Raw genomic sequence first — 10,323 nt, forward strand, 5'->3', positions numbered from 1 at the left:
GCTTGTTATAAAGTGTTTTACTTATTCAAAAAGTTTGGTGCAAGTCATTCTCCTAGTGAAGAGGAAGACTTTTTTATTAGAGTATTAATTCTCTCAATTTTAATTTTTAGCTACAAATATACACCAATTGCAAAATCTTAAAAACTAGCAAACTCTATATCATCCTTATGTCAAATCCTTTTATAATGTGTTTGAGGTTTTAAAAATATTTTCCCTGTTGAATCAAGAGCAATTTTTAACAACAAAAATAAAAATAAAAAATAAAAAAAATAAAAAAAAAATTTCCTTAGAAAGCTTGTATTTTCCAGTCCAGATGCCCCAAGGATAATACGAATTGAATCGAATAACATGAGACTTGTAGCATATATTCTTGCGTTTCGATGAGGAAAATGGAGAAAGTAAAAGTAAAGTTCCAATTCAAGAGAGTGTTGTCTAGATCTTATGACATGAAGCATATGTCAATAATCTTGAACAATGTTCCACTGCATGCCTTAACAAGAATCATTCCATGGCATATCCAAAATGAGCAAAATGAGAACACGGTATTTACACAACAAAACAATATATCCGGATTAAGGAATCACACTATAAAGTATATATACCAGATAAGGTCTCATGTTCAAACCTCATTAACAACATATCATTGCGCAAATGTGTTAAAATTTTCTATTAATCCCCTTTAAAATATTTTTTTTAGTAATGAGGTTATTTGGGTAAAGCTTATGATAAAGAGTTTATTGGGTCGTTAATGCGCCATTTTGATCATCAAGCAACGCCGAGATAATTAAATGACTCAAATGGACACTAAAAAGGTGACATCTCACTTGACACATATATCATCAGCAGGGTACAGAATCATCCAAAGGGGACACTAAAGCCATATTTTAATAACTTAATCTGAGCTTAAATTGTGCAAAAGTTTCTAAGTGTAGATGATAAGGTGGACTTTTTATTATATTACAAGTTTCATGAATCACACTTATAAATTGTTTCACGTGATTGCTTAGATTATTACATGGTGAACTGTATGTAGTATCTATTCGATTTACATCATTTTTTGGATTGAAATTGATTATTCAAGTTGGACCTTTCGATGCTATATATGTCCAAATAGAAAAGAAAAGTAATAAAGATCCGATTTTACTACGTATTAAACCTCAACGTCAGTTTTAGTGTTTAGTATGTCCCGATTCTTAGATTATACAGTACACAGATCTCTGAAGCCAAAAGCAAATGGATTTCAGATATAATAGAATGAGGATGAACATTGAAGGTGATAGACTGGGCATACTACCAGATGATCTGATACATAAAATCCTCTCTTCTATTAAACATGTTGTGGGAACCAGTGTTTTGCCATATCATATATATCATATCTAAATAGTTCAAGTGACAAATTTCAAACTTTTTTCGATTTCATGTAATGTGTAACAACCCATGTTAGGTTTTGGTGAATGGTTAGTGTGGGGTTTGTCAAGACAATGCACTCTTCCACAATGTCCAGAATTTGATTGTTGCATACTAGCTTGCTTATGAATAAAAAAATACAAGATTTGTTCACTGTTGATAAAGATGTAAATTTAGAGTTCTATTTTGGTTCCATGATATTAGACCTTATTTAGTGGTGATGGGTTTTTTTTTTGAGTTTTTTGTGGGGTATAGTGCTGATGTGGCAAAGGTGATGGCGTGATGGAGTTTGTAGTGGGACGGAGTGATGATTATGTGATGGGGTATTTGGTCCCACTTTTGTATAATAAATGAGGTATTTATAAAATAAAAAGAAAAAAAAATCTGATTGGCTTAAAACTCCATCACCCCCATCTGATGGACTCATCACGCCTGAGGCTTTTTACCTCCATCACGCCCCATAGTGGCGTGATGGGGGCATGATGGTGGTGATTTTGGCTCCTATCACGCTGCACTAAATAAGGTCTTAAGAAGAGAACAACCACAACAACGATTAACCCTCAAGCTGAATACGGTCGTTAACCAAAATATTATTTACAAAACAAAAGGAAGAATAAAACTCGCTCACTAAAAGTTCATAAACTCATGAACTCAACAAACTAAACTCAACTTCTCAACTCTAAATTGCCACTCTAGAGAAGAAAAGAAAAACTGCTACTGTACAAAACTAAAATAACCCTATAATCTTTTTAGGTAACTAAAATAACCCTATAATCTTTTTAGATGGCTTAAACGAAACTTCCAATTTAGCCCCTGTGCTTTTGGATAAATAACATTTCAGGCCCTTGAACTTTAACATACCCTGCAGAAACAAACTAACAAACATGACAATATAACTACAAACGAATTTAACCAACAATCAGGATACATGATACAGTTTACATGACATAGCCTCATTTCAATACACGAGGTATATACTTACACCAGCATAAAACCTGATATCACTGGCTAGCTTTAATCTGATGACATGTTATTCTTATCACCATGTTGAGAAACCTAAGATGATATTAATTTGGATGAGCTTGTAGCTTAAGCTTATTGGCTTATGCCATTTTCATTAAGCTTGAAAAAGTTCGATTGAGTTATGAGCTTAAGTTATTGATGAAAATGTGATGTCCCTATTGGGAGGAATGAGGATCAGGCTTGGTGCACATGTTGCCAGAAGCCACATCCGCATATCTAACCCTTGTTTTGTGAATTGTCATAAAACATGAATTGCTGGGCAAATCTCCCTTGGCAGTAGGAATGAATTCAAATACCTACTGCCCAAGGAGTAATTGCCCAGTAATTCATATATATGTTGAAAACTGATAAACTCAATCACAATTTATGAAACATTATTGTTCATTCGAAGACTATCTATAGAGAGAAATAAAGTTAGGTACATATTCTTATGCATATAGAATATCCTTAACATATTCTCCATTGTACAACACTTACGTACATTGTGGGCAAAAGCTGTTGAAATGAAAATTGGTGACAACTATATCGGCCAACGTTAGATTCATTCAAACTAGTTTTTTGCCTCTTCGGATGATATGTTTTACCGACCTTTTACACTTCAAAGAGACAATGGATCGTAAGGTGTGTGTACATCAGTACATGATGTTGGGAGTGATAAGTAAGTTGCATTGGCTAATTAAGATTTCTTGCATTATAACAGTTCTTTAATTACTGGCCTTTTGTTCACAGGTTATATAACTAATTTCAAAGTTTCATATCATTACAGTAAAAAATATTTCATACATACTTGTTTCAACTTAAGAGCTAAATCCAAGCACTTATTCATTTATTTGTTCCATTTGATAAATGGAACTAAACACGTTTTTAAATAAACAAAATGGGTATTATGCAAATGCATTTATAAAATGTAACTAGAAAGTAGAAACAATGCAATTCTAGAACAGTTAATACTGTGTTGATGCAATTGGGGGTAAACTATAACTAAAAGCATCTAAATCTTACAAAAGTTGAGCGTATGTCTATTATAGTATAACTGTATAAGTTGAGCGAGTTTTGTACCTTGGGATATCCACAACGATAAGACAGTCTTCCATTGAGATGTAAATGTGCATAACATCATTCGTTTGTCTTGGTTTGTTACTAGACTTGTACTTGTGTTGGTTTAATCTTTTGTTTACAAAATATGTCTTATGATTAATAAAAGTTTGTAGTGTTTGTTGAGATTAAAGAGTTCAGGGACTTCACTTCGTGATAGTTGCTAAATATCTTTTTTTTCTTTTCTTTTCTTTTTTTCTGTACACAAATCGTTTGTTGTGCGGCGGTTGGGTTTTAGATTGTAGATTAACTAATGCTTTGGAAAGAAAAACAGCAACAAGGGTTTAGGCAAAGGAAAAAAAAATAAAAATCGACGGCTGTAAACACAAGCAAGGATAGTGGCCGTATGTTTGTTTGCTTTTTTTTTTTTTTTTTTTTTTTTTTTGGATTTTGAGATAAAGTAAGAAAATGAGAAGAAGAGATTTGACGCGGCTGTGTATAGAAACAGCGGCACGCCTTCGGCCGACTAGGTCTCAGGATCAGACCCGCTCTAATACCATGTTACATAATGAAACCCCGTAATTATTATTAAGTACTCGTACGCTATTTATAATACAATGAAACCCTAATGACTTTAAACCCTAACGGACTCAAGCCCACATATTGGACTTGGGCCTTACCTATTATCTAACAAATATAACTTGCTTTATCTTTATTTTTTATATTAATTTATTATTTATTCGCCTTATATATTCAACAAAAATTATAGGAGTGCCATTTTATTACAGTAAATTTTTATTAAATGGATCAAGACTTTTACAAATATAAAATTAAATAAATAATTATATAAGTCGATTATTTTAGTTGAGAAAAGTTACGAAGTATAAAATAAAATAAGTTATTTAAATTGAACAATTATAATTTTTTTAACTAGATACAATTAATTAAATTTTAAGTAAATTATAAGTTTGAAAAAACTACATTAATAGACTTGTAATGTCAACAATTAATGTTGCCATTATATATATATATATAGGTATTTTGACATCCGGTAGTACTGTCAACCAACACACAAACTGTTCGAAAAATATAGCATTATTTCGAGCCAACCAAATTGCCCGCATAATAGCTGGCTCAATTAACCTCCAAAACTTTGAATCTCTAATCTCCATTCCGGAATACCAATCGGAAGAAAATACGAAAACAGAAGAGGGAATTACCCATTCAAAATTCCACAATTGAAATAACTTGGCCCAAATTTTGAAGCGATGAAGCAATGTAAAAGAAGATGATCAAATGATTCATTACACTCTAAACGCCAAATACATAGTGATATAGATCATTTAATGAACAAGTTTAAACTTCGTTACAATACATATACATAACCACTATAAACTATAGCTTTAACTCAATCAAAACTGTTATAAAATCAAATCAAATAAAAAATAACGGTATTAAATTATGTTCATTTTATTTATCAAAATCGAATTAAATACACCTTCAACTCTCATGTTTATCAAAACTCTATTGAAATAGTCTTTCTATGTTAAATAATTATTTACATACTCTCTCTCTCACACACACACACACTCTCTCTCTCTCTCTCTCTATATATATATATATATATATATATATATATATATATATATATATATATATATATATATATATTCTAAAATAATTATTTAATCAAAAATAATACTAAATTTCATTAAAACTTTCAAATATGCTCTCATTTTTTAAAACAGCAATTTATTTAATAAACTCAATCAAATTTATTTTGAATATAACAAATTAACATTTGTTAAGTACGGAGTATATCTTATTTAATTTATGCTATACTCCATATTTAATCAATCAAAAATTCTGGAGATAATTTTTTTAGAATAAAAGAGTATCAAATTAGGGGGATGATTCTCACACACACTTTTTTGATCCTCACACACCAATTGAGTATTATTAGAAGAATAAAAGGTTAAAATAGGTGTGTGAAGATCAGAAAAGTGTGTGTGAGAATCATCCCCCATCAAATTAGTATTAGTATATTAGTATATACTTTTATATTGAGAAGATAATGCGCCTCATTATATTTTGTCCTTACTCCTATTTACACAACACGTGTGACCTATAATTCCAGTTGCCATAAACAAATTTCCATTTTTCACAACATTTTTTCAACAAACCTCACTATAAACCTCTTTATCTTTCCGAAAATACACCACCACCACCCAAACTATGACCGACAGAATCTACCCATCATCCAAACCCACCAAAACAACCACCGTACCACCACTCCCACCACCACCAAACAAAACCCAACTCCCCACCACCACCACCACCACCAACCGCCATCCCTACCGTCCAAATCCCACCACAATCCACCGCCCTCGCCGTCGCAAATACTTCTGCTTATGCTGTTTCTGGTCAGTTCTCATCATAATTCTCCTCTTCTTAATAACCACAGTCGCCGGCTGCATTTTCTACCTCTTATACCACCCCCAACGCCCATCATTCTCAATCGCCGCCGTCAAAATCTCCGAATTCAACCTCACCACCGCCGCCGCCGACGACACCACTCACCTCACCTCCAAATTCAACCTGACTGTCTCAACCAAGAACCCCAACAAAAAAATTACATTTTTTTACGACACAATACAGATCACGTGCTTTTCACGTGACACACTAATCGCAAACGGGTCGTTTCGTAACCCGTTTATTAGTAACCCGAATAATGTTTCCGTGCACCGTTCCACGTTGTACGGAAACTTGGTTTTTATTGAGACTGAAAATCTTAATAAAATAAAATCGGATTTAAAAAAGAAATCTGGATTGCCGTTGAAGATAATTCTTGATACTGATATGCGAGTGAAGATTGAATCAATAAGAAGTAAAAAAATTGGAATAAGGATTAAATGTGATGGAATTCATAGTTTAATTCCGAAAAGTAATTCGAAAAATTCCACGTCAGCATCAGTGGCTGCTAATGTTTCTGCTGCGAAATGTAAGATTGATCTTCGTATCAAGATCTGGAAATGGACATTTTGAGTTTGTTAACTTTTTTCATTTTTATTTAATTATTTTTATTTTTTGGTATATTTTGTGAGTATATTATTTCATGTAATTGATGATGTCAATAGGTAAAAGTCAATCGATTTCAAAGTCAATCGATTTCAAATTCAATTTTTGGCCATTTCAAATTCAAATTCAATTTTAGACAATCGATTTTATGGTGGGTTCTTTAGTCAATCAATCATTGTTCGGAACATCAAGCTCAATGTTTTTCTATGGGCTTCCAATCTAAAACTCATCCATGGTGTTCAATCTTATGTATGGGAAGTTAATCCAATTTTACTATGTCAATAGGCTTGTATGTTATAGCCTTTTTTGTAATATTTTTGTAATATTTTTGTAATATGTGTATGACCGGGAAGTTAATCCAATTTTACTATGTCAATAGGCTTGTATGTTATAGCCTTTTTTGTAATATTTTTGTAATATGTGTATGACCGGGAAGTTAATCCAATTTTACTATGTCAATAGGCTTGTATGTTATAGCCTTTTTTGTAATATTTTTGTAATATGTGTATGACCGACTTTGATCCGTCGTTGTACCCGTACTAGTTTTCTTTCATTATTTTGATGAAGTTAACGTTGTTTATTAATATATTCTCCTTTTTTTGCCACAAAAAAAAAATATATATATGAAAATAGTGGAAACCATGACCATTTAAACTTTTGCGGTACCAATTTTCCTCTATGTTATTTATTATTATTATTATTATTATTATTATTATTATTACTAGCTTAATGCTCGCGAATTCGCGGGGTTATTTTATGGGACTAAGCAAGTATTAGTTAGAAATTACTTAACAGTATATCATTTGTGTAGTTTTCTGTAACGGATACAATCATAGAATGTTGGTATATAGTTGTTGAGCAAATGATAACAAATAAACACATCAATGCAAGTCTAATAATACTTTATATATTATTACAAAAAACAAATAAGTGTTTTTTTTTTTTCAACTTTATCATATTTAAGCAGTATTTTTACCTAACAGCGTCTTCCTTTAAGACCTTCATGGATTGTCTGTCTAAAAGCATAAAAAGTTCCCCGCCCGGACAGTAATCAATTATCAAACAAACATGAGTTGGAGTCTGCAATTATTTTTCGTCTGTTAACCAAATTTTCTATTTATCGATACAACGGAGTAATAAAAAAAAAACCCGAAATGAAGCGTATAATGCTGGAAGAAAAGGATGGTCTAATACATCCGATATATCTCTTTTTGCGCACGCTCTATGCACCTATTTTGTGTAGCAAAAAAAAAAGGTTATATTACGAAAACTGATTTTCGCATAACAGAATTACAAATTTAATTTTTTTCTCACCTTGTTATGGCTAATCATAACACCTTTATGCATTGTTTTCATTGCAAAAAACTCGCCAGTTCCACATAACTCGACCAAATGAACACTACCCGTATCTCCCGATCCTAAAGGCTTAACGGGCCTAAAATGCTTTAGTCCTAACTTTTCCCCACTCTCGATAACCTACAAAAAAGCAGATATCATATACTCCGTAATTAAGTTTATATGTGAGCATTCAACATATAATTGTCCAAAAATGTTAACATTTAATATGGTTGATGATCACTGCCCATAATATAAAGGCATTGAAATTGATTTGATTGATCTAAGTTCATACAATTTATTATTTATTAATCTTTTCGTACCTTTAGAATAGCCTTCCAAGCTGATGTATCCCTTCTATGAGGCTTCGGGTGAACCATATTCGAATGTTTAGCCCATAAATCATCTGACGTCTGCATAACATAAAAATTTTAAATTTGTAATGAACATAATATTAATTTAATTCATTAATTGGATATATTGTGTTCAACTGCGAAATGTGTAGCACCTGAAGACGCAATCCCAGAAAGAAGCATGTGTCTCCTAAATAACTCAATTTAAGTTGTGGGTTCTGAAAGATTTATAACTACAAATTTCTCGCATAAGGGTTAATGGAAACTGACTACAGAAGGCAGCTATATTGCTTGACTAAAACGCATGGTTAAAGCCTAACTATTCACATTTGTTATACATTATATAGACATGTATTTTTAGGTTTTGATAGATTCAAAGATGTAACCTTTTCATTTCAACAGTATAGTATATACACAAACCAAGAGCTAAACTACTAAACATCTAGCTGGTTCGGCTTTAAAAATTGAAATAATACCCATAAATCCATAATCTCAAAAGAAAATCATGTGAATAAACCTAATAAAACAGTAACCAATAAAACTGTAACCCACACTACCATTGTCAAACCTCTAAAATTCATATAAGGGTAATAGTCAAGGCTAAAACTCGGGGATACCCACCTGCTATTGCTAATACTTTTACCTAATTGTAAGATGTGAACTCAAAGTCCTAGAGTGTAGCGGTTGTGTAACTCTTGTAATATATAATAATATACGAAGAAAATGTGATGTGTTTTTACCCCCTTACTTTATATTTACGATCTCACTCGTCCCGTGTTTTGTTTGGTTCTTGTTGTGTTTCCAGTAATTTTGATGTCTCTGACATTGTGAACACAACCCATGTAACCTATTTTCAAGACGCAACAAAAAAATATTATAAAAAGTTCTAAATCCAACCTGCAAGCAACGCAATTAAAGACGAAATATCCTTCTACCCACATTAAGCAACTGAAAAAAGGTTCCGAAACAAACAATACATACATAGAAATAAAAGCTACTAATAACAACTACCTATATTAGTTGAAGTTTAAGAGCAATTGTTGAAGCATCAGCACTCAAAAGCTCTTCAGGTACGCAAACCAATTTTTAGTTGATGAAACATACCTTGATGAACGATTAATTGCGAATTGAAATATCTTGATGAGCGATTAGGTGTGAACTCTGTTGTTGAAATAAAGTCCTTTAACATAACAAATTAATGTATTGAACAAATTAACAATAATTTCAAAATTACCTTACAGGAAGACGATTAAAGTGGGACCATAACTGATCTTCAAAATCAGGTTCAAAAACTTTAACAAATTTTAAAGGGGATCTGAATATACGAATTTGTAATTTGTAAAGGGGATCTAAATATACGAATTTGTGATTGTTACCTTCAATTTGATTCAGATCTGAGGCAACCACGGAGTTTTCGAGATGGGTTTATGAAGTTACTCATCATTATCGTCGTCATCATCTGTCATCATCGAAAGAATTTGATGGCGGCGTACTTGCAGGTCATAATTGACCAAATTTGTATGTGCAGGTGATCTTTGGGTCCCCAATTTAACTCAAGAATTTGATGAATCAGTGTGACGTAGGAGGAATTAAGAATTAGGTAGAACATTGGAAGAGAGGAATTAGGTTAATAAGATGGATATTTTTTATCCCGTATTTTTTCTAATGTTAAGGGTATTTTAGTCTCGGTATTGCTAAACTTGAAGATTATGAGGTCATAATCATGATTTAGAGATTTCAATGGTCTAGATTTAGTGGTTAATTAGAAATGGAAGGCTATGACTAGTTGTTATTAGATAAGATGATCTATTTTTGTGTTTGTTATTATATATAAAGTAGATTATTATGAGTATTATTAACTAGTTCATTGACCCGTGAACTAACGGGTGGCGAATAGATCTACATTATAATATTAGTGTCCATAACCCGTTATATATGATTATAAGTTGGTCTAACGATTTTCAATTATGTCACATTCATCTAAAGACTTGCTAAAAGATGAATATTGAAACCATTTTAATAAATAAACAGTTGAATAGATTAAAAGTATGTATATATCATGAAGTATATATAACGAAGAGTTTGATTTTAG

At 31.9% G+C, this 10,323-nt stretch overlaps 1 protein-coding gene across 1 annotated transcript; it reads left to right on the plus strand.

The window, feature by feature from the left end:
• Positions 1-5,618: 5,618 nt before the first annotated feature.
• Positions 5,619-6,597, plus strand: LOC139848150 (NDR1/HIN1-like protein 6). The gene has a single exon (XM_071837884.1). The coding sequence runs from the start codon at positions 5,701-5,703 to the stop codon at positions 6,508-6,510; it is 810 nt and encodes a 269-aa protein (XP_071693985.1). The 5' UTR covers positions 5,619-5,700; the 3' UTR covers positions 6,511-6,597.
• The last annotated feature ends 3,726 nt before the right edge of the window (positions 6,598-10,323 follow it).

The sequence above is a fragment of the Rutidosis leptorrhynchoides genome, chromosome 5 (assembly GCF_046630445.1).
Source record: "Rutidosis leptorrhynchoides isolate AG116_Rl617_1_P2 chromosome 5, CSIRO_AGI_Rlap_v1, whole genome shotgun sequence".
Taxonomy (NCBI): domain Eukaryota; kingdom Viridiplantae; phylum Streptophyta; class Magnoliopsida; order Asterales; family Asteraceae; genus Rutidosis; species Rutidosis leptorrhynchoides.

What these genes read in the sequence shown, in the direction of transcription:
- LOC139848150 (XM_071837884.1), top strand. Translation starts at nt 5,701, where the DNA reads ATGACCGACAGAATCTACCCATCATCCAAACCCACCAAAACAACCACC.